Raw genomic sequence first — 25675 nt, 5'->3', positions numbered from 1 at the left:
AGTACTCCATTAGTGGAGCTATTGAAGCATGATCCATCATCACAGTTTTACTTTTGTACATTTCGTGAGAAAGGTAAATGCCCCAGGTTCAAGTCCCAGGCTAGCACACAGCTTTAATGTGCCAGGAAGTGTGAAATCAGTGCACACTCTGCTGCAGAGTGAACATTCAGTGTGGAAACAATTTCTCGAGCTGTGGATAAGCCGTGTGTCTGTTACATCCTTTATTCCGAGGGTTTATTCCATCCTTTATTCCAAGCTCAGTCTGAAGAGCACATCATCTACTATCTGATCTGACACATCCAGTGGACCCGCATGCCACGCATTGCACAACCAAACATCCTCCTCGAATTTCTTGTACCACTTCACTATGCTGTTGTAGGTCAGTGGTGTCGTGTGAAACAGACATTAAAAGCTCTTAGCACACTCACTAATGTTGGCAACGGGTAAATTCTAACGCACAAAATGCTTCCTTTGCCTTGTTTGCTGCAGTTTCCAGCAACAGTGGTCGGTGCCGCCACTGTTAAGTCTTTCAAACCAGTTTGCTGGCATTACATTAAAAAAAATTGTCATATTTTGTATTGTCAAAGTTGTATTTAGCCATTTACCTATAGGGATTTTTAAAATGTTTTATGGACTTTGTAATTACCCTATATAATTACTTCTACAGTAACCGTAAAAGCAGCACCTGGGGAAGTCGCTATTATAAGCTACTACTTGAAATCGATGAATGCTCCAATACATAAACGCACTGAAATTTCATCACCACCAAATATGTACCAGGAGGCGAAGGTCACACGTGTTGATGGGACTTCAGTAACATAAATAGAATTTATTCTCTGTCCTCCTCCTCCCCCCCCCCCCCTTTCCCCTAGTGCTAGTCCAGTAGTTGACTGCCTTCATCCTCTTTCTTGTTATCACTGTATTTCACTGTCCTATGCCTGTGTCAGCCCCTCATTCCCCATTTGTTATTCCACCTAACTCACCCTTAGTAATATTTTATTACTGTGCCTCTGGTTAGGAAAGCATGTAAGTTACTAGTGATGGCTATTCTTGAATACTTCTCTAGTCATGAATTCAAAGGTGCTCTGTTAGGGTTGTGACAAGTCAGAATATTCAGTTTGAAAGCGTTGCAGATCTTGAGCTTTTTATGGGAGATTCTAGAAGAAAGATAACATTCTTACAGACCCATGTTAGGAAACTGTAGGTAACTGTATTAAAAGTAGACTGTGCTACAATTTGTCTTGCAAATGGGTTGTAATAGTAAGATGAGAGAGATTAGTTTGTTGTGGACACTTTGTTCTTCTGCATAGGAATTGTATAGTATGTGGAGGGGATAGTAATGATACAAAGTGGTCCCAGCCATATAAAGCATATACGTAGATATGAATTGAAAATGAGGAATGGAATGGTTAAATTGTAGGCATCTTGGTAATGTTCTTGTGGTTTTCACAGGTCTCCAGGGTTTTATGTCTGTTTCTTTTTAAAAATTTGCAGATTACAGCATCCTTAACATGTCTGGTTCTATTGATGTTGTCTAAATAAACGTGCTGCCAAATATGGGAAATATGTTGTACTTAGCTACTGCTTACAATTAATTGCATCTCATTTATTTGGACCGAGCGAGGTGGCGCAGTGGTTAGCACACTGGACTCGCAAACGGGAGGACGACGGTTCAATCCCGTCTCCGGCCATCCTGATTTAGGTTTTCCGTGATTTCCCTAAATCGCTTCAGGCAAATGCCGGGATGGTTCCTTTGAAAGGGCACGGCCGATTTCCTTCCCCATCCTTTCCTCACCCGAGCTTGCGCTCCGTCTCTAATGACCTCGTTGTCGACGGGACGTTAAACACTTATATCCTCCTCCTCATTTATTTGGAAGGGTGTGGTTGAATTCTGCTAAACTATATAGAAACTTATTGGTTGCATGTACATTCAGTAGTGAATGTTATTTATTGCAGTTCTGCATTTTGATAATTGTTCTTTAAACTGGTGGTGACTGAATCAATATGCACTCCGCAGCTGTAAGTTATAATACATGGAGGACTGTTCATTAGCACTCCAGAACTGACAGTAAATTTGACTCTTTTCTAAAGTTTGTTTTGGCGGATTGCAAATAACTAGAAATGTGTAACCCTTGTTGAACAATATAATTTCTTACTCCATAGTGTAGCTGTCGTTGGCATGAATTCAGGTGTCATGTAGCATGTTTGGAAAACCAGTCAGTCAATAATTTGCACAAAGAATGAACAGAAATAGTGTCTCAGATGCTTTTACTCATCTTCCCGGTGGATCTCTCACAGAAGATAGATGCTGCTATTCCCCTTGGCAACGTCAGACTATGTATATATGTCAGTTGTCTGTTCCTCACAGAATGTCCAGCACTTTCTGTTGAGATTGTATTCACTGTCTCACATATTGCTAGGAGTTGAGGTAGATCATCTTATCTTCCAAGGAAATTCTTTACATTTTTGCTCTCAGAAATGTTTCATATCCATTCTGCTTCCTCAGAACTTGACAGCAATGGCTAGTAAAAAGTAAGTGCCAGAAAGTTGTTAGTTTTCTTTTGCTCAACAACATACTTTCATTAGGTGTTGCAGCTTTTTAGCTATTAAGCTTCAGAGTTGTTGTGGCTTTCAAATAGCTTCATTTGATGCTGATACTCAAGTATACACTAATTGTATTCTCCATTTATGCTTTGACTGCTCGTACGAACTGCTATATTAAATTTGCTCGCAATAGTTCTGTTTCATTCGTGATTTCTGTAATTTATAATTTGTTGCTATAATGAAATAAAATCATTTTAGAGATGATGTTCGAGTACATATTTCGCATTGTCTGTGGTGTCAGTGCACTATTTTCATATAGTACAAGTAAATTGTGTTGACACAGGCTGTAGTGTGTTGTTTTTGTATGGTGATTGGAACCTCAAAAGATAAACATTTTACTGTGCAATACAATGGAGGTACACACTTCCCATGTAGCAGATACATTTTTGTTCATTATGCTTGTAAATAATTTTTTATCTTTGTTTGAGGCTTTACGCGACAAATGTGCTACAAATTTCATCTGTTGCCCGCTAAACAAGTTAAAAGTTTATGATGTGGCATTAAAAGAAAGACACAGCTTCTCCTTGTCATGTGTAAAACGAATTGGAACAAGCTGTGCTTCACTGTGGCAGCCATATTGTTCCTTGTTTGTATGTATGTTACTTCAACCTTTAGAATGCTTAGCAAGCAGCATCCTTAATTTTAAATGTTTTTAGCATCTGTAGCATGACGACTGTCTTATTCCGGAGACATTTGGACAACAAAATAAATATGCTTGCATCTTGTGTTTCCAATGATGATGATGGCACCGATGCTTGGCAGTGTGAAAACATACATAAATAATTTTCATGTGTTCGTTATTGTGCAAACATGGAAGTCAGCTTAATGTGATGTTATCAAGTTGCAAGAAATTGCAGTTTGGTGTTAACACTCAGGTGCGAACCAGTTGGTAGTGATTGCTGTGTGGTGAGAACTTTGAATAGATGAAAATGTAAATCTCTGTATAACATTATTGTAAATAATCTTTGAGATTGCTGTTGGGCCACTCACTGTCTGTACATTTTTTAGGGTGTGCATTGTTCATGTTGCTGTTTGTGGTCTTCAGTCCAGAGACCAATTCGATGCAGCTCTCCATGCTACTCTATCCTGCACTAGCTGCTTCACCTCCAAGTAACTATTGCAACCTACAACCCTCTGAATCAGCTTAGTGATCATCTCGTGGTCTCCCTCTATTATTTTTACCATCCACACTGCCCTCCAGTACTAAATCGGTGATCCCTTTATACATCAGAACATGCCCTATCAACCAATCCCTTCTTCTAGTCAATTTGTGCCACAAATTTCTCTTCTCCCCAATTCTATTCAGTACCATCTCATTAGTTACGTGATCTACCCGTCTAATCTTCAGCATTCTTCTGTAGCACCGCATTTTGAAAGCTTCCTTTCTCTTCTTGTCTAAACTAGTTATAGTCCATGTTTCACTTCCATTCATGGCTACACTCCATACAAATGCTTTCAGAAAGGACTTCCTGGCACTTAAATCTATACTCGATATCAACAAATTTCTCATCTTCAGAAACATTTTCCTTGTCATAGCTAGTCTACATTTTATATACTCTCTACTTCAACAGTCAGCAGTTACTTTGCTTCCCAGATAGCAAAACTCATCTACTACTTTAGGTGTCTCGTTTCATAATCAAATTCCCTCAGCATCACCTGATTCCATTATCATTTTTTTGCTTTTGTTGAGGTTCATCTTATATATCCTCCTTTCAAGACACTGTCCATTTCGTTCAGCTGCTCTTTAAAGTCCTTCGCTGTCTCCGACAGAATTACTATGTAATCGGCAAAACTGTTTTTATTTCTTATACATTATTTTTAATTCGTACTCCAAATTTTTCTTTTGTTTTCTTTACTGCTTGCTCAATATACATACTGAATAACATCGGGGATGGGCTACATTCCTGTCTCGCTCCCTTCCCAACCACTGCTTTCCTTTCATGCCCCCTTGACTCGTATAACTGCCATCTGGTTTCTGTACAAACTGTATATAGCCTATCATTATGCCCACATATTTAAATGACTTGACTGTGTCAAGCTGGACACAAGTAGTAATGTATCCAAACATTACAGGTTTGTTCTTACTATTGATCCACATTAACTTACATTTTTCCACATTTAGGGCTAGCTGCCATTCATCAAAACAACTCGAAATTTTGTCTAAGCTGTCCTGTATCTTCCTACAGTCACTCAACTTTGACACCTTACCATACACCACAGCACCATCAGCAAACAGCAGACTGCTGCCCACCCTGTCAACCAAATCATTTATGTATATAGAGAACAATAGTGGTCCTGTCACACTTCCGTAGAGCACTCCTGAAGATAAGTTAGCCTTGTCTGCTGAACACTTGCTGGACATTTGGGGGGGGGGGGGGGGGCAAATCATTGATGTAGTGTAGCAGAAATGTGATTTACTTGAAGAGCTGACACATTTCCGTCGATCAATGGTTGAACGCCATTGGTCCCAACCCACTGCAATTGTAGTTGATGATATTATTTGGTCAACATGTGAACACGTAGGGATGGTCTGCTGCGGAGCTCAACATTCAACAATGTAAAATGAATGGTGTTCTCCGAAACGTGCATGCATCAGCATTGTGCTCTTTTGGCAGAGATGCCACAGATCACCGTCTATCCTACTTTACAGAGTAGACAAGCCTCCTAATCCCATGTTCTGCGAAGAGCCGTGGATGTCCAACTGTTTAGCTCCTAGTCGTGTGTTCGCTGTCCTATCTCTTTCCGTATGTGTTCACTACAGTAGCATGTGAACATTTGACCAGCTTTGCTGTTTTCGAGATACTACTTCACAGGCACTGTGTAATAGTAATCTGCGCTTTTTCAAAGTCACTTATCTCAATGAATTTCCCTATTTGTAGCCCTAATCTTCACTAGGGTGATCCCCGATGGGTTTCTGCTCTACTTACATTGGTATGTTAGCATGTCACGTGCCTGCTGTACTTGCATAGTTAAGTTTGCACATCATGTGCCTTCAACACCACCAGGCGGCATCCAGTATCGCAGTGGGCAGTGGTTGTAATGTTTTGGTTTATCAGTGTGATATGTAAACTGATGTTCATAAGAAATATTTTCTTCAGTAACAATTCAGCATATTCTTTCATCTGATCATGTTCATAAAGTACATGTCAATATTTTGAACTTGATAGTTCATGCGTGGGAACATCTACATTTTTATGTACCTGTGTGTTTACGTGTTCTGCACAATATGAAGTTACCTGCATGCTAATGAGGCACATATCCACATGTTGTTGCGAGGAATGGTTGGAAGTGTCACCTGCATGTGGTATAGCTTATTAGCTAATCTCTGGATTGGGCATGACCTATCAACACTTTTCTTCTCTGAGAGGACAACTTGACAGTGTAAAATGCCCATTATGTAACATCAGTGTGTTATCCAGAATGACTTTTCAAGGTATGAGTCCATGTCTGGTGTGAGGTGTGTTGCTTTAACAATTTTTTACTTTATCTCAAAACTCAATTGCCATATTTGTTCTTGATTGAACCCAACATTATTTCTGGGTTTCTTCTCTTTGTCGTCTCCAAATCTTCTAATGCTGTTTTGAATCCAGATAGTTATTGAAGTGTGTTCTTGGCTATTTCCTTCAAAAGTTGTTCTCTTTCTTTTGCATTTCCTGAGGGTCCATGTATTATTGTTTGCAAAGGCCAAACAATTTATTTCTTCTTTCCATCCACTCAACTTCGTGTGGTTATTAACTTTTTCTTTGTCTATTTTCAATTCTCTTTTATCTTTTTCCAGCATACAATTGAATAATAATTTTACCAGACAGTCCCCTGGTGTGACTAATATTATTTGGAAGGTACTAGAAGTTGTTTCAGTAAATTTAACTTCCAGGTGCTGCATTTGTTTAGTTTTCAGAATTTTCCTATCTACTGAAAATTCCTTCAGGGTTTTGAATCAAATACCTTTTTAATAAAAAAAAGACTGTGTCATATTTCCCTAATAATAGGGCATTGATGTGATTGGTGACATGCTATCTTACTTTAGATGGTGATTCTTTGTGTAATATCGAAGTTTTTGTGTATATTGACAAGTCGTACATAATGGAAAATAAGTTGTTCTAGGCTGTGCTATACACAATTTAAATTCTTCTTGCTTTGTAGCTTGTAATTTTGACAATCTTTGTGTACTTTATCTTTATATAATCTTCATAAGTGAGACGAGACAAACAGTTTTGATTATTCAGTGACAAACATGCACTATTTTCCACCACATGTAGACATTTGTGTGATTGCTCTGAGAACTTTCTAATTATAACAGTGAAGAATTATTGATCTTGGTGACTTGTTTGTAGCTGTGTGTGTGTGTGTGTGTGTGTGTGTGTGTGTGTGTGTGTGTGTGTGTGTGTGTGTGTGTGTGTGCTCTCTCTCTCTCTGGCTATATGTGGGTAGCTGTTACAATAAAAAATGCTTGTTAGTGTTGAAGCAGCAGTATATTCCTGTATATGAACAGAGTGCTTCTTTGAAAGGTATTTCTCAACTTTTTCTTTTCCCACCAAATTCAATAATTACAGAATCTGCAGAATATTGATTTATATCTTTCACAGGTATTCGTAGCCCTGTGACTTACAATTAACACTACAGATAGAAGCAGAAAGGTATTAGTCAAAATAAAATTGAAAATAAATCTATTCATGCATTAGGGGATGGCTTTCTGTGTGGTCAAAATAAGTCGGCAAGTATCGTTTTTTTTAATCATTATAGTGCAGGGTCTGATTGCTATAAACTGACAATGGCCACCAATGTAAACAAACTAGAAATTTTGACCACCAGAGGAGTTAGGAGCTGTGTGGGGAAACAAGCCTGTGGTGTGCGTACTGTAATACCTTCGGTACAAACACCATCAGATTATTTGACTTGTCGCTCTAACGAAGTAGGCGAGTGTCAGCAATATGTCTCGTGGTCTTATCGTGGCGTGTTTATCTTCTGCTGTTAGATCAGACGATAGAAATGCCACTTGCACGCTTAGAGTAGCAGATTGACGGTGACCAACTTTAAACAGAACTTGATTAATTTTCACACACATTTATTAAAATAATAACAAGCATAAAAATAACTGAACTTGGTTCTGGATGCTATTTACAATGGACAATCTGAAGTTCCTTTGGTCTTGGTACGTTAATCTTATTCTCACATATCTCTGATACTTGACAAAGTGTCTATACATTTCTCTTCATGGTGATGTACAGGAATATGGTGATCTTATTAGGTGCAAACTGAAACTTGACTATAGACTGGTACAGACAAATGCAGACTCGTACAGACTGACTAATCGGAGGTCTGTACACTCGTTATAATACCTCGCACGTTCAGGTATCACTGTGCGAGTGTGATCCGCAAGGAGAAAAGGTTCTACGTTAGCAGCAATCTCATTGGCTGCGTTACATATTAATACGCGGATCGGCGGAAGCAGAATTTGGTCCATCTCTAAGACAGCGCCATCTCGTAGTGCAGAGACGGACGAGCACTGCACCTCCGCTGTTGTGCTTAGCAGGGCGCGCTCTATTGGGAAAGTTGTGTACGCACTGACTTACGCGGAACTATGTACACAACAAAGCCCCTCCTACATTTTGCAGGGCAGGCAGCCTACATTGGTGTTCTGTGTGTCTGTGCAAACAGGGCTGACACGTGGTCATAGGGTTGTAATCCAACTCTGTGATGGACAATTAGTCTCGTCACTCTTTCAAAACAAGAATACAATCGAGCAACACACACCACAAAGTCGCTTGCTGATGCTGGCCTTTCCATAAACTAGGAAGTTACAACCCAACCTCTATTGGATGCAGCCACAGTTTAAAACAGCCATGTTAAAATGTCCACTTTATACCAACTTTAAACTTCAGTTAGCAGGCAAAGATAAGAGTTTCTTTGCTTGAAGATGGTAGGTCCCATGGCTAAGTTCCATGTGACAGTAAGCAGTGTGCATCTCGTACAGACTCTTTGTCTGTCTGCAGTTGGTGTAGTGTCAGAGCATCAAATGCACTGATGTGTTGTTCAATTTGTGCAATTTTGCAAACACATTCTTATGCACATTACATTTCCAAATTGGGCTTCGCCGAATGGTGTGCAATGCCAGTAAAAGAAAATTGGTTAAATTTTCGATATATATGTGTGCAGAAGTCAATCATTTCAAACTAGGGCCTATCTGGATAACACCTGCTATGGAATAGTGTTTATTAGGCATTTTTGCATTTTGAGGCAGATTTCGCTTCTGTATTTGCACTTACCACAAAATTCGAGTTTTTCATGTCCCTGTCATCATCCTAAATAATAAATAAGAAGCCAGTTTGCCAGCATGACCTACAGAAAGTTTCATATAATACTGTAATATTCTGTATAATTCGGTTTCTGTGTAAGTGCTAAATATCATCCATTTTAATTATGTATTGTTAATTTACTTAAAATGTGTATGCACAAGCACTTCACTGCTTTATTATATGGCCTCAGTCCAAAATACAACATTAATAAACAGGTGGTGAAATAGTTGCTACAGTTTCACAATAAATCTGTTTAGGAATTGTCCAGTGTTAGTCACTTGATTGTTGCGATTGCCATGTATTTATTTTAATATCTGTGTTTTTCTGATTTACAGTTGGTCCTCCTATGACTGGCAATTCAGTGGTGAGTGGACTAGTGCCGAGTTCCCCAATCATTTCTCCAGGAGCCGTTCCATTGCCAAGTGGGGCACTGCAGCCATAAAGTACATTCTAGTGCTCATGAAATCAGTTGTTTTCAGATCGAGTGCACTTCTGAGTAACAGCAACTACTCAATAGACACAAAAGATCAAACTCCCTTCGTGTGGTATTATCCACAGCCTTTCCTCCCACTTATTACTTCATTAAGAATTTTATGGAAGTAAATTTCAGTGTTACTTCAGTTACTCGATGTTGGCTGATTGAAATTAATCAGAAATAAAATCTGAACAGTTGATTTTGTTTCATATTTTATTGGAGGTATTGAGAACAGTCTAATTTATTGTAATTTTTTTAAGTTCTGTGTTACGTTGGTGAAGAGATGTGTGAATGTTTAAAAACAATGTTAACTGATTTCTATGTGAGATTTGCTTTAAAATGATAATACAAGTATACAAATAAATAATTTGGCTTCTGCAGCGCACCTGTAATGAGTGGTAAAGTGCTACTGTGGAAAAAGAAGACTGGAACATTAAAACAGGCAATAAGTTCTTTGTTAGCTGTAAATTTTTCCAATTGAAAGGAGGCATGATTTCTTTGTGGTTTTGTCTCAGTTGTATAGGAAAGATGGAATAAAGTTTCTGTAAGAATGGAATGCAGCTACATTGTGTTACTGTAACTTAATGGGCCACTTTTCCATCGAGTTATGATAACTCTTAGAGTATTCTACAGTGCATGACGCGTAAAAAAATACTTCAAAGATTAATGCTCATTCCATTTTATAATTTGCATTCCTTATCTTTCCTTTACTGTTGTAACACTTTTCATTTCTTTGAAGTCACTTATTTACACAGAGAAAAAGTAATGAGGTGTTGTATTTAGTGATCAAATGTTGCACCTGACCTCATTGCTTGAAAATAAATGAAACCTGCCATTAGTTTCCATACTGTGACATTTTGCAAATGTGTCCTCTTGGTACAGAAATAGTTATAGACATTGTTGAGGTAATGTGTAATTTATTATTTGCTCGACCCCCAAAATGATTTCCATTGAGAAAAGCTGTCTTACAAACGTAGTCCATATTTTATGTTTGAGAGACTGCTTTGAGCTCTGTTCACAAAGTTTTCATTTTTTATGTACAAATTATGAAGTTACTGAAAACTGTATTTTCTTTTTGTAAGTGTCTGGAAATCCAGAGAACATTACTTTTACATCCTACTCGTCTCAATATGTTACTACCTTCATAAAATTGGAATAAAGTAGACAGTATTGTTAGCTGCAAAAACAATTTGTAATCTTTAAATGACTGTTTTGTGATCCAAAACATCTAAAGCTAATATCAAAGTAATTTGGTTACAGAATACTAAAAAAATGTCATAAATCACTGGAATGCGAGTATAAATTTCAGAGATGTTTTTGCAGCTTACTACCGTGACTGCACTGGAACAATTTTGACCTATCATTTGGCTTTTACTGTTTCATTTTAGAAGTGGTTAACTTCACTGTGTATGGCAGCAGTTGTAATATTTGTAATAAAGTTTTTCATGTACAGTATTTCTCATGGTATTATATTTATGCCAGTTTCCAATAAATTAATCTATTCTTATTACTAATACCAGTTTTATTTTGATTGATGATATGAAACAGGATTCTCCAATATCCTTAAGTGTGCTTGGTGCTTTAAAGAATTTGGCAGACACTTAATGTTCTTAAAAGTTCTGATCAGAGAGATTGATAGATCGCATTGTTTTGAGAAACGGAAATGGCACACCCAATGCTAGAGACTACAGAAGTATTGATCTCCCAGCCAATAAAAAATTGGTTATTAGGCCTGTTGTAGTTTTATACTACTGATAATATCTAATTCTGGATATTATTATTATGTTTCCTTGCTGAATTCCTTGTGCGCAAGTCTTAAGTTCTTGCTATATGACAGTTACGAAGTGTTGTACTGTATTGACAGATGAAGATAAACTGTGAAATAAACTAGGAGTAAAAGTTTAATTACTGGAAAATTGCTACTTCTATAAAAGATAGTAGTTAAAAGTGTAGTTGAAGAGCTGCCTGTTGAAGAAAATAAAGACAGTACTTCATGAGGCCGCTGCATTTAAATTTTTAGTATTTTGATGCATTTCTAAACAATGTTTGTAGTGTTTGGGAGGCTTTAACTGGAAAACCATTTTATTAGGTGGACTGTTATACTTAGCAATATTTATCATGGTTTGGGTTCTTCATTATATGGGAGATCCCCTGTAACACTGGCTGAGTTATTTGGGTCACGAATCAAAGGAAGACATGGCTATGACTGTACACACTTAACGTGAATGTCTAGTGAAGAATTGTGTCCAGATATCTTTCTGTTAACTGCTTTCTGGACATTGGCCTCCCATGCATGTTAGCAGCCAGATAGTGGATCAAAAAACCCAAATTGAACATAATTCAAATTACAGAGGATGAAATGTTTGGTTTTGCTGTCTCCTAGGTTATTATGTTAATGCCCGCGAATTTGCCAATACGTTTTCAGATTATTTTCCTTCTCCGTGTAATTTGTGGCACACATTTCAACTGGAAGCTCTGCTTTTTCTCATTATTAGTTTCCAAAACAAAACACCGTTGTCCTGCAGTTTATTTTATAATTTGTACGACTGTCTTTTTTCAGACAGCTTAGTGTCTGTATCACATAAACAGATTTACATGTCTCATCTCTTTCCCATATGTTCATGTGGACAGCAAAGATATGGAAATAAAACATCTTGCATCCGTTCAATCTTTTGATCACACTGTTCTCTAACTTGTATGGTGTCCTTGCAGTTTACCGCTGCAGTGTAATTTCTGCTGAGTGGGTTCGATATTGGTTAAGATTTTGGCTTTATATTTGAGAAGTGTAAACTTCCTCTGGGCACGCTGTTTCCTGTAAATGAATGCAAATATTTCCTTCAATAGGATCGATGATTACTTTTCATCTATACTGAATAATTACAATTAACAATCCACATGTTGTCAGGGCACTGGATTCTAATTTAGAACAAGATTATCTAATAAAGGGCTTTGCCCAGTTATTCTGTAATACCATTTACACCTCCTTGGTTGTAAAGATCCACATTATTGCAATCAAGATTGGCAATAGTAAACAGTTTTGAGTCCTGACCTTGAGCTCTGCCTGCAAAACTTTTGCCATTTCTTGAGTTTTTATATGTGATTTCATTCTTATTACATCATTTTTTATTATTTAAAAAGAGCCACAGCTCTTGGCATTCCCTTTCAGGGCAGGCTCTCTTCTCACCAGTTTCTTTTAAGTCCAGGTGTACTTATAAAATTATCATCATCCTCCACTTAGGTCCTTCAATGCATTTTCTGCTAATGTAGATAAAGACTTACAAACTGCACATATGATTAGAGTCACTCCGAATAATGTTAGAGGTAGAATGAATGATATGTCATGTAGTGCATCTCTCAGATTGTTATATATTCCTAATGTTTTTCACACACACACACACACACACACACACACACACACACACACACACACACACACACAGAGAGAGAACATGAGTTGTGAAAAGTTTGCACACATTTTTAATTGTTTTGTGAAGGGAAAATGATTGGTTTACTGATTCCAATATTAAGCACAACATTATTTTAAAGAGGAAAATAATGTCAGGCTTTCAGGGAAAGCTAAAGATCCACAAAAAACTTGAGTGTTTTATTCAATTGTTAAATAATTTCGGATACCTCAAGTGCGCTTTGTCTAATTCATAGTGACCTCTCCTTCTACACCCAGTTTTACTTCTTTTTTGGTGCTTCCCATCCCCCTCCCCCCTCCTTTCCCCAGCACCACCATTTTACAGAGAAACTAAAAAAAATCACTTTAATGATTTTTTAGCCATCTTGCAACCTGTATAAGTTTACGTAGTAGTGTTAGTTCTTCATATATCACAAATGTTTCACTTGATAGTGCTAAACCATTCAAGTGTAAACTCGTGGTGGCACAAAGCTACATGCCTCAGAAGTTGTATAGATAGTGGGCTCAATCGATAGTATATCGTCTACTCTGGGCTTGTAACATGTTGGCAGGTACATGTGGAACCATCTGTGGACATGACTTCACTGTCTTTGTTTCATTTTAATCTGGAACATGTGTATAATACATTCTAGTTGACACGTTTAATTTTTGTTGTCAAGCCAGAGAATAAAGTTTTAATTTTGAGTTCTGACTTTTAATACAAGCCTTTGCTTTTTGTCTCCATCACCGTCTACCGTAGTCAGTAAATCTGTGAAACAGTGATTTATTTTATAATGCTGTAGCTGTGCAGTTATTTTATATTTAATCTCGCAGTTGTTAAAGAAGCGATTGAGAGTTTAGATCTACACGCCATGCATGAACCTGAAGTCTAATAAGTTAAGATTAGCAATGAAGGAGCACGGTACTTTAGAATGATATTAATATCTGAAAGTGTCCATTGTAAACAACTGTTTTGATATTTAAGGCATTTGCAAAGAGAAATTTCACATCTACCATAATACACTCATATGGGGTATTAGTTATCAGGTTCAAATGTATGATTAAATTTTGCCAGAAACCAGAACACAAACTAGGCCAGACGTTTCTCTTTTGGGAACTTAACACTGAACCAAACTTATGTCATTCAGTAATGACTCAAAAGAAGAAAGAATGTCATAATCCTTAGTACAAGGCTGTGTTCGACCCACTGTGACCAAGTTGTTACAGTTGTGAATGAATAAGTTTCATTACTCGAATAAAAAGAAAAACAGCACTTCAAACACAAGACACACAATGGATTCCATTGCTAGTGGTAATAAGACAAAAAGTATGCAAATGAATAAAAGATCATGTCTGGCTTGGAAGTGGCAACAATACAAAAACATCAGACACATTAAGATATTGTCCATCTGCATACACATGTCAAGACTGTCAATACAGCAAGCCATAAAATGTAACACTCTAGTTTGCTGATTTTTAAAGGCACAGTTGATAATGATCTATAGTTAGTTTGGAACTTTTTGTTGGCAAGTGCCTTTGTAACATGTCTGCTAAATATTCTTGTGACTTGACATAAGGATACAAGAATAGTACCACCATTTATCTTTTCATGAAGGTAATGAAATGTCTATATTTTTAGTACTTCTGTGGTGCTCATCATAAACATGAATAGCTAAAATCACTCTTGGCCATCAACTGGAGGACAAAATATTGTTATTTGAATAAAGCTGTTTGAGATTTTTAAAATGCCAACATTGAGGAAACTGCTTCATTCCATAATGGCTCTTCTTTAATTGGCAGACTATGATTGATTATCATTAATGAAAACTTCAGGCTGTTTCATGAAAATACCTTCTTGCAAATTGAGAAACGCAGTTCTCACATCAAATTGCTTCATGTCCATATCGTACACTCCAGCCAAAGCTAAAATAATACAAAATGATTAATATGTAACAATAGGTGAAAAAATTCCTCCATAATCAAGTCAGAGTTTCCGGGAATATCCTTTAGTACAGAATCTAGCTGTACATCTTATTATACTATTATGTGGTTTAATTTTGTAAATCAAATTACAACTGGTAGCCTGATTTAGAAGTCCCAAGCGATATTTGTTGCCAGTGAGTACATTTCATCTTTCATTGCTTCATACCACTTCTCAGAGTTTGTAAATGCCATCACCTCCATGACAATTTGTGTAATTTTGGAAATGAACAGGAGTGTGAAGTTCATCACAGTTTCTAAGATTCATTTCAAGGTCAGCAGCTTTCTCAGTGTTGCAGGGTCCTTAATTTTGTTCAACAGCTTCTCCATTTTTCACAGTTTGTTGAATTTTTATCTTTTGCTTCTGCTAGGAAGTGGTATTCATATTTATTCCAGGGTCCTTTAGGAAATACGTGGTCTTTTCGTTGAAAACCACATCTCGTGAAACAGTTATTACCTTCGCTATAGAATCATACATTGTGAAGTTGTTACTTTAGTCATTTATCAAAAATTAGCATCTTTGATTTGCTTTGGCATTTGGATCAAAACTGTTTTGGAGTATGCATGAAACAGTCAGCTCCAAACTTATTCATATGCCTTAATGATGTTTTCTTCCAAACCATTTCTCATCAGGTATCTTTTCGTAGGTAGACTTACAGGAAAAACGATTTAATGTATAGACTGCCATGTTGACAGCTTGTGCCCAAGGTGTGTCTGGAAGACCAGAATTGAGAAGTACTCTGCGAATACTTTCCACTGCTTGTTTGATATCACATCAGCTTTACCATTCTGCTCTATTGCGCATGGTGAGTTGGTTTCATGGCTAGTGCCAGTCTTCTTGAGGTGATAATGAAGTTGGATCATTAGCAAACTTTGTCCCATTGTCAGTTCAGATAACTTCAAGCTTATTGCCTCTCTGCCTTTCCATGAACTGTTGAAAAATAAGAATGCAGAAGTACCATCAGTTTTGTTGTTAACTAAATATACAGCTCTGTATGATGCAAAATCATCTCTAAAAAGAACAAAATAGTTGGCTAGATGTAACGATATGAGTAGCATCTTTCCAAACGCGTCAGCGTAAACAAATTTTGGAGTTCATGCAGGAGGAGTTGATAAATTTGATCTAAATACCTTCCTATGGAATATTAACGATGTAGAAAAAGACAGATTGCTACTTACCATTAAGAAGACACAAGAAGTTGCAGACAGGCACAATTAATGAAACACTCACACAAAGATTTCAGCTACAGCCTTCATCAGTAAAAGACACACATGAGCAACCACACCTTATGCTAACTTCATTATCTTGGGCTCGAATGCAACATCACGTGAGATGAAAGCAGCAATCTGGGTGGGTGGGGAAGTGGAAGGGTGTATGGGTGGGGGGAGAGAGAAACACTGTTTGATGGAATTTGCAGGGACTAGAATACCAACAGAAACTGTGTCAGGAGGTTGAGGGGCAGGAAGGTAGAGAAAAAGGAACAAAAAAAGAGAGGAGTGGGGAAAGACAGGCGGATGCATTGGCAGAGGACTGGAAATAAACAGGGTGGGAGATGAGAATGGGGAGGAAATTATAGGACAGAGGGGGTAGAAACTGTTGGGTGGAGTGTGTGGGGACAGTATGTTACTGTAGGTTGAGACCAGGATAATTATGAGGAGGGAAGGATCCAGATGGCTTGGACAGTGAAACAGCAATTGATATCAAGTGTGTTACGTTGTGCCACAGTTTGGCAGGATCCATTCATCCTGTTGAATAGCTGGTTGGTAGTCATACCAATATAAAAAGCTGTGCAATGCTTGTAGTAGAGCTTGTAAAAGATATGGCTGCTTTCACAGGTGGCCTGGCCATGATGGGATATGATAAACCTGTGACAGAACAGGAAGTGCTAGGTGGGTGGATTGGGCAGGTTTTGCACTCAAGTCTTCCACAGAAATATGATCCTTGTGGCAAGGGGTTGGGATTGGGAGTGCATGGAGCGGACTAGGATGTAGTGGAGGTTGGGTGGGCAAAAGAGCAGCACTTTAGGAGGGGTGAGAAATATCTTGGGTAGGATGCCCCTAATTCCAGGGTACAATGATAGGTAATCAAAGCCCTGGCGAAGGATGTGGTTCAGTTGTTCCCATCTGGGGAGGTACTGAGTGATGATTGGGACATTCCTTTTCTGCCTGTTTCTTGGGGGTGGTGGGAGGATTGGGGGTGTGAGAGGAAATGGCACAAGAGATCTGTTTGCAAATTAGGTCTGGGGGATAGTGCCTGTCTGCGAAGGTCTTGGCGGGACCCTCAGCATATTGAGCAAGGGAGTTTTTGTCATTGCAGATATGCCATCTCTGGGTGCCCAGGCTGTATGGGACGGATTTTTTTAGTGTGAAAGGAATGACAACTGTCAAAATGCAGATGTGGTTGTGGATTTAATGTGGGCAGAAGTGTGGATGGAGCCATCAGAGAGGTGGTCAGTAGCTTGGAAGATGGCATGCTGGGTTGAGGAGTACCATGTGAAGCAGGAGGTTGTGAAGGAACAAAGATAGGGTGTCTTGGTCCTAAGTCCAGATCATGAGGAATCATCAATGAACTTAAACCAGACCATGGGTTTGGTGTTTTTGGGAGGCTAGGAAGATGTTTTCTAGATGGACCATAAAAAGGTTGTCATAGGAGTGTGCCATGTGGGTGCCTGTGGCTGTGCTGCAGATTTATTTATATATCTTCACTTCAAATATGAAGTAGTTGTGAGTTAGGATAAAGCTAGTAAGATGTATGAGGAATGAGGTAGTGAGTCTGGAGTCTGCAGTATGTTGGGAAATATAGTGTTCAAAAGTGCTAAGACCATGGGCATGAGGGATGTTGGTTTATAGGGAGGTGGCGTCAACAGTGATGAGTAGGGATCCAGGAGGTAACGAGGTGGGGATGGTGGGGAGTTGGTGAAGGAAGTGGTTGGTCCTTTGATGTGGCAGGTTAGATTATGGGCAATTGGTTCGAGGTGTTGGTCAATAAGGGCCAAAATTGTTTCAGTTGGGGCACAATAACCAGACACACTGGGTCATCCAGGTTCGTTGGGTTTGAAGATTTTGGGGAGAATGTAGAGGTGTGTGTGCAGGGTGACATAGGGGTGAGGAGGGAAATGGATCCAGGAGAGATGATCTGGGAAGGGCTTTAAGCAGGGATTGGAGTTTATGTTGGACTTCTGGGATGGGATCATTCTGGCAGAGTTTATAGGTGCAGGAGTCAGACAATTGATGGAACCTTTGTCCGTGGATAGGATGATTAGGTCAGGATTTGTTTTGAGGTTCTTTATGGCTGTTCTTTCTTCTACTGAAAGGTTGGTGCTCTGAGGAAAGGACCAGGGGAAGGATGGTGTGGCTAAGTTGGAGATAAGGAATCCCTGAAGGTGACCAGGTGGTTGGTGGTTAGGTGGGGGGGGGGGGGGGCGGGAGGGGAGATCACGATTGGATGGTGGTATCGACTGGAAGAGGCAGGGTTCAGTGTTGGAATTTGGCTGGTTTTGGTTGGAGTAGGTCTTTGACAAGTCCAGCATGGTTAAATTTGGGTGTAAGGCTAAAGGTAAGGCCTTTGGAGAGCACTTAAACTTCTGTGAGGGTTTTGGTGGAAAGGTTAACAACAGTGTTAAGGGAATGTTTAGGCTCTGAATTTGGTAGTGAGTTGGTAGCGAGTTTTGGGGGATGTGGTAAATTGAAAATCTCAGCTATGCAGGGTTTACCTGCTATGAGGGATGGACGAGGAGGGACACTGTGGATATGATAGGGGTTGGATAGTGGTACCCCAAGGCAGCAGTAGGATGTCAACAGGTCAGGTAACTTATTGAGGTTGTGTCTGGAATGCTCCTGCAGGTGCAGGAGAGCAAGGGATTCAATTTCAGAAGTGTTATGTATAGAGTAGAGCAGTATTATCTTGTGGAGGGAGCAGAGGTGGTTCTGAGATGTCTGTGCCATGGAGACGTGTTGTTGCAATACCAGGTTAGTGAGAGCCAGGGACTGGCAGAAACTGAAAAGGTATCGGTTATTCTGAAAGGAGGGGTAGGATTCAGAGAATGGAATCTTTACAGTTCGGCCGTTTGGGGAATTCCGTGGTTTAGGCAGCATTTGAGAAACAGGATGTGAGACTGGGTTTTAGACAGGGAAAGGGGCATTTTTCTGAACTGGTGGAGAAAGATTGAGCGAGCGTCCATTGTCGCAGGAATGGTGTAAAAGAAACTTGACTGATGCAGAAATCTTCAAAATAGGTGTTGATGGTTGTGTGAGGAGCTGGATAAGCGAAAAGATGCGTAAAAACTTCGTAAAGACAAGCAGAAACACACGAAAATACGCACATATACATAAATATACGCACAAATACGTAAAACTACGTGAAATACGTCAAACCACGTAAAAATACATTAAAAACGCACAGAAACGTGGGAGAAAAGGAACGATGAGATGTGTGTGTGTGTGTGTGTGTGTGTGTGTGTGTTGCGATACACAAAGAGAGGAGGAGGAGGATGGGTTAGGTCGAGGATCAAAAGTTCATGTGGCACGGGCAGGTGTGAAAATAAAACGCTAAAGTACGTCAGGATGAGGGATGAAGTGGGATCAATAGGAGTAAATATAATTATAGCTATCTGAGGAAAGAATCTGGGGCTTTAGATGCTGCAAGGGCATGATTACCTATCATCATGCCATGGTACTTCTCACCCCTCCTACCGAGCGAGGTGGCGCAGTGGTTAGCACACTGGACTCGCATTCGGGAGGACGACGGTTCAATCCCGCCTCCGGCCATCCTGATTTAGGTTTTCCGTGATTTCCATAAATTGCTCTAGACAAATGCTAGGATGGTTCCTTTGAAAGGGCATGCCCAACTTCCTTCCCCATCCTTTCCTAATCCTATGAGACCGATGACCTCGCTGTTTGGTCACTTCCCCCAAACAAGCCAACCCACCCCTCACCCGTCCTAAAGTGCTGTTCTGTCGCCCACCCAACCTCCACTACATTCTAGTCCATCCCTATGCCACTCCCAATCCCAATCCCTTGCCACAAGGATCATATCCCTGTGAAAGACCCATGTGAAAAACCTGCCCAACCCACCCACCCACCCAGCACTTCCGATTCCAGTCCTGTCACAGATTTATTCTACCCCATCAGGGGCCATACCACCTGTGAAATCAGCCATGTCGTTTACCAGCTCTGCTGCAATCATTACACAGCTTTTTATATTGTTATGACTACCAACTAGCTGTCCACCAGGATGAATGGCCACCCAAAACTGTGGCCAAGAGCAAAGGAGACCACCCTTTGGCACAACACGCAGTTGAACACAACACCTTGATTTTAATGGCTTCTTTACTACCCTAGCTATCTGGATCCTTCCCTCCAGCACCAGCTTTTCTGAACTGCACAAATAGGAGTTATCCTTGCAACACATTCTCCCCTCTCGTAATTATCCTGGCCTCAACCTTCGGTAACATACTGTCCCCACACACTCTATCCAACAGTGTCCACTCCCTCTGTCCAATCATCTCCTCCCCATTCTCCCCTGTTTATTTGCAGCCCCCTGCCAATGCATCCACCCATCTTTCCCTGTTCCTCTCCTTTCTTTCACCACCTTCTGCCACATAGTATCCTGATACTTCACCTGTTGACAGTCTAATCCCTGTGCACTCCACCAGACAGCATTTGTCTCCTTCCCTACTTGTACACTACTATTCCTTCCCCTTCCTCGCCCCCCTCCAGATTGCTGCTTACACCCCACAGGATTTCCACCCCCCCCCCACCCCGCCCCTTCCCCAGAGATGTTGGAGTTGATGGTCATGTGTGCGTAAAGTGTGCTTGCTTGTGTGTGTGCGAAAGGTGTGTGTGTGTGTGTGTGTGTGTGTGTGTGTGTGTGTGTGTCGTACTGACGAAGACTGGGGCTGAAAGCTTTGTGTGAGTGTCTTTTAATTGAGCCCATCTGCAACTTGATGTACCTTCTTTATGGTAAGTAGCAATCAGTCTTTCCCTACATTGTTGATATTCCTACCTGCAGTTTCCATTGTTTGATTTTTACCTTCCTGTGGAGTTAACCATACTGATATGATTCACGAAAGAATTCTTGAAGTGTACATGCCCCAATCTCTTGCGCCTTAACAGTGCTATGACGTATGATTCGTCTGTTCAGTATTTTTCGTAGAAAACAACGTCCTGTAACACTGATTTTTTATTCATATACCAGTTGCCACTGGACTCTTACTAAGTGTCTTGTTGTTATTGTTGTTGTCATATCTGAATATGATTTTTAAACTTTTATTGTCTGTTGGTCCCACTGAAAAAAGACTTTTCTTTCAACCAGGTACACATAATGGATCCTCTATTGTACAGGGTTCCCATACATCATTTATTAGTGCATTTAACTTGACTGATCCAATACTTTCAGCGTAGACAGATGAATTATCTTCTGTCTTGATTGGGCCTTTGTACTTCCGTGGTACTTTAAATGTTGAAAACTGTTTCTGGTGTGAAGTAACGTATTTCGATGCAGTACTATCAGCAAGCTAAACAATATCACAATTAGTAGCCAAAATCCCTGGCAGTACCAGGAATCGAACCCAGATCCTCCACATAGCAATTAGACACGCTGACCATTGAGCTATGGAGGCAGACTCTTGTATCCACATCACTACTCCGCGTCCTCGTCAACACTGTAGAGTCTTGTACCACAGGAACCGAGGGAGAGGATGTTGTTTGGTGGCTGTTACCCTCTTTCTATAACAAAACTGCACACATGCATTAACAGGATTCTTTATTTACATGAACAGAAAGCTATTTATCTTTAAGAGAGTCCATGCGTTGTGGTACAAGCTCTTCCGCAATAATCCACATTAGCCTCACTGTTGGTGAAGTACAAGTCCTGCTATCCAATGATGACAGACGCCAAACTGGAGTGCAAGTTGGTGCATCAGTGACTGAGCTAGTGACTGACCGACTGCACTAGTGACTGAGACTAAGACTCGTAACTGAGAGACTGAGCCTAGTGGCTGAGACAGTGAGCGACTGAGACTGAGGCCCTCTGGTCAGCGACATAGATCTAAATACATGCTCTCGGGAGGGCGTTGGTGGTATGTTTCTTGTGAGTCTTTCTTTGGCCTCTCTCCTGATAGGCGCGCTTGATCCAGCGCCTAATGTCGATGTTCTTGCTGCATCTTTGAATCGGGAGCTGTGACTGCGGAGGATGGCATACTCCTGACCGTACCCCGCCATCTGGCTTGCGAGGCAGCAGAAACATCCTCTGGAAGACTGCTGCCAGGGCACATATCCAGGCCTCAGGGCGTGTCCTGGGGCGTCGAAGGTGACGGCGGCAGCGATGGCGGGTCCAGGTCCACTGGGTCGGCGAGTGGGGATGGGGGAGGGGGGGGGGGTTGCGGGCGAGGGCGCATCGTCCATCCTCTCCTCCTGGGGTGCCCTAGTGGCACCAGCGGGCGACTGCGAAGGCCGTGCGGTCCCAAGAGGCCGTGAATCTGGGGAAAGAAAGGCAGAAGAGTCACGGGGCAAATGACACGCGCGAATTCGGTTCTGTGGCGGCGCTGCAAACCATCGGGACCTGCAATTAAGCACATAAAAGAGCCAATGCGTTCCTGAATCACTCCTCTTTCCTAGCGCCCACCATTGCCATAAACCCTGAAAAGAACAAGATCATGGGGCACAAAGCGATACTTGCGGACGATTGGCTGCGCTGGAAGCTGCAGTGGGTGTGGCAAGTGTAGCAGCGTCCGATGGCGGCGGCTATGCAGAAGTTCCGCCGGTAACCGTCCGTCTCATGGGTGGGGGCGATAGGAGGCGAGAAAGAGTTGCACCGCCTGTTCCCGTGTGTAGGGGGTGCACCGATTGGCCATCTGTACTGAAAAGTGCATACGAATCGTTCTGCTTCTCCATTGGACTTGGGGTGAAATGGAACCCTTGTTAGATGACGAATGCCATTTCTTTCACAAAACTGTTCAAAATCACATGAAGTGAACTGTGGTCCGTTGTCTGACACAAGTACTTCTGACAATGGAACCTCTCCATCGCACCCCCCTCAGTTTTAGTTATAAGTTGGCACAGTGGATAGGCCTTGAAAATCTGAACACAGATCAATCGAGAAAACAGGAAGAAGTTATGTGGAACTATGAAAAAAATAAGCAAAATATACAAACTGAGTAGTCCATGCGCAAGATAGGCAATATCAAGGACAGTGTGAGCTCAGGAGCGCCGTGGTCCCGTGGTTAGCGTGAGCAGCTGCGGAATGGGAGGTCTTTGGTTCAAGTCTACCCTCGATTGAAAAGTTTAATTTTTTATTTTCAGACGATTATTATCTGTCCGTCCGTTGTTTTCATCACTTTTTTGGGAGTGATTATCACATCCACAAGAAAACCTAAATCTGGCAAGGTAGAAGAATCTTTCTACCCATTCGCCAAGTGTAGAAGTTAGGTGCATCGAACACATATTCCTGTCATGTGACGCACATGCCGTCACCAATGTCGTATAGAATATATCAGACGTGTTTTCCTGTGGAGGAATAGGTTGACCTATGACCTTGCGATCAAATGTTTTCGGTTCCCACTGGAGAGGCACGTCCTTTCGTCTACTAATCGCACGGTTTTGCGGTGCGGTCGCAAAACACAGATACTAAAGTTATTATAGTGAACAGAGACGTCAATGAACTAACAGACAGATCATAACTTTGCGAAAATAAGAAAGTAAACTTTTCACTCGAGGGAAGACTTGAACCAAGGACCTCTTGTTCCGCAGCTGCTCACGCTAGCCACGGGACCACGGCGCTCCTGAGCTCATTTTATCCTTGATGTTGCCTATCTTGCGTATGGACTACTCAGTTTGTATATTTTGCTTATTTTTTTCATAGTTCCCCACAACTTCTTCCTGTTTTCTCTATTGATCTGTGTTCCGTTTTTCAAGGCCTATCCACTGTGCTAACTTATAACTAAATCTGAGAGGGGTGCGATGGGGAGGTTCCCTTGTGAGAAAGCTTCTATGCAAAATATGAAGGACAACACTTGAATGATGCCATGTGATGTGGTGAAATTCATAGCCACTATGAGCCAACAAGTGTTCCAAAATGGTCCTTCAAAGTCTATATGCACTTGTTGCCATGAGGAGTGTGTCTTAGGCCAAATTGATGTCTGTGACGGAGCGGATTGGTTTTCTGAACATGCGCGGCACAGTGACGTCGTCTTTTCAATACAGGCGTCCATGCGCTGCCAGGTACAGTGCTGTCGCGCTAACTGATTAGTGCGAACAATTCCCCAATGTCCTTGATGGAGCATTCGCAACACATCCTTTTGCAACGCTTTGGGAATAAGTGCAGTCGATTGTCCACTGTCATTTTGAACGAGAATCACACCCTGTTAAACTGAAAGGTGATGCCGACGTGCAAAATGTCGGCGAACTACTGAGTTCTGGATACTGTTCAATGAACGAGGCCAAGATGTGCGGATGAAATGCAACAACATCTCGAGATCTGAGTCTGTTTTCGTGGCCTGTGTAATTCTTCTATAGTGCAAGGGAAAAGATTCCAGCAATTCATAGTCCTGCGCAATGATTTGTCAACAAGATGCGGCAGATGCATCAAAATCAGAGTCTAGGCCAATCTGAATGCGAGATAGGGCGTCTGTGTTGTCATGCTTTGCCATAGGTCTGTACACAACTTCATACTGATACTGCGAAAGCAACAAAGCTCAGCGTTGCAGTTTTTGAGTAGTGCGTGTAGGAACCGGCTCTGACTGATGAAACAAGGACTGCAAAGGCTTGTGATCTGTCACTAAAAAGAACTTGTGACCATGTAAATAGTGGTGAATTCGGTCACACCATACACAATAGCGAGAGGATAATTGCACTGAGTTTGAGTTAACACCTTTGAGGTAAAAGCAATCGGTCTGTCTTGTGCACCAATTCTGTGCGAAAGCACAGCGCCGATTCCGTAGGTAGAAGTGTCAGCTTGCAAAACTACTGGCTTGGCAGGGTCAAAATGCATGAAACATCTGTCACTAAGCAACGCATTTTTGAGTTTCTGAAATGCGTCTTGACTCTCTTTGGTCCACACAAAAGGTTCATTTTTCCGACGCAAGCGATGCAATGGAGCCGCGATCGGAGCGGCATTCGGTATGAACCGAATGTAGTATGTCATCTTGCCTAGTACTGACTGCAGTTCAGACACATAGCGAGGACCAGACAGGTCACGGATTGCAAGCAAATGAGATTGGAGGGGGTGTGCACCCAGACTATTTATCACGTGACCTAAGTACTGGAGTTCGGTCTGAAAAATGTCACACTTTTCGAGGCGAAACTTGAGTCCTGCTTCTGACAACACTCGAAAAAGAGTGCACAGATTGGCAATATGTTCCTCTGGTGCACGACATGACACGACAATATCGTCAAGGTAGTTTGAACAAAATGGCACTTTTACAGTAAGCTGTTCCAAGTAATATTGAAAAATGGCGGCTGCGGAAGCACTGCTGAAAGGCAAACACAAATGCTTGAACAGGTCTAAAGCATCACACAAATCTATCTTAGAAATGTAACGTCCTGCACCAAGCTTGTCCATTTGTTCCTCCGGGTGAGGTAATGGGTTAGTGTCAACTACTGTCTGTGGGTTGACTTTAGACCTGAAGTTAACACAAATGGGAATGCGACCACAAGGCTTAGGCAACGTAACTAGAGGACTTGCCCAGTAACTAGCTTGAATGGGAGCAATTACACCATTATCTTGCAATTCTTTCAATTCACTGGCTGCTTTGTCTCTTAAAAGGAACTGGAACGGGGCCTGCCCGGGAAAACTTAGGCTGTGCATTTTCTTTCAATGAAAGATGCGTAACAAAGCTTTAGCTTTTCCTATTCCTTCTGAAAATAGTTCAGGAATTGCTTTAAGCAAGTTAGCTACATTGTCTTTTGGTGTCAGAGCAG

General features: G+C 40.9%; 1 protein-coding gene across 4 annotated transcripts in view; it reads left to right on the top strand.

Annotated features, from left to right (window-relative positions):
• LOC126191527 (casein kinase II subunit alpha) overlaps positions 1–10830 on the top strand; it is a 79069-nt gene extending 68239 nt beyond the window's left edge. For all 4 annotated transcript variants that reach the window (XM_049932430.1, XM_049932428.1, XM_049932431.1 and 1 more), the window contains exon 9: positions 9236–10830. In XM_049932430.1, the coding sequence (XP_049788387.1) occupies positions 9236–9342 (107 nt within the window). In that variant the 3' untranslated portion in view covers positions 9343–10830. The remainder of the gene's footprint in view (positions 1–9235) is intronic.
• The last annotated feature ends 14845 nt before the right edge of the window (positions 10831–25675 follow it).

The sequence above is a fragment of the Schistocerca cancellata genome, chromosome 6 (assembly GCF_023864275.1).
Source record: "Schistocerca cancellata isolate TAMUIC-IGC-003103 chromosome 6, iqSchCanc2.1, whole genome shotgun sequence".
NCBI classification, from domain to species: domain Eukaryota; kingdom Metazoa; phylum Arthropoda; class Insecta; order Orthoptera; family Acrididae; genus Schistocerca; species Schistocerca cancellata.
This window is presented reverse-complemented; position numbering and strand designations above follow the sequence as displayed.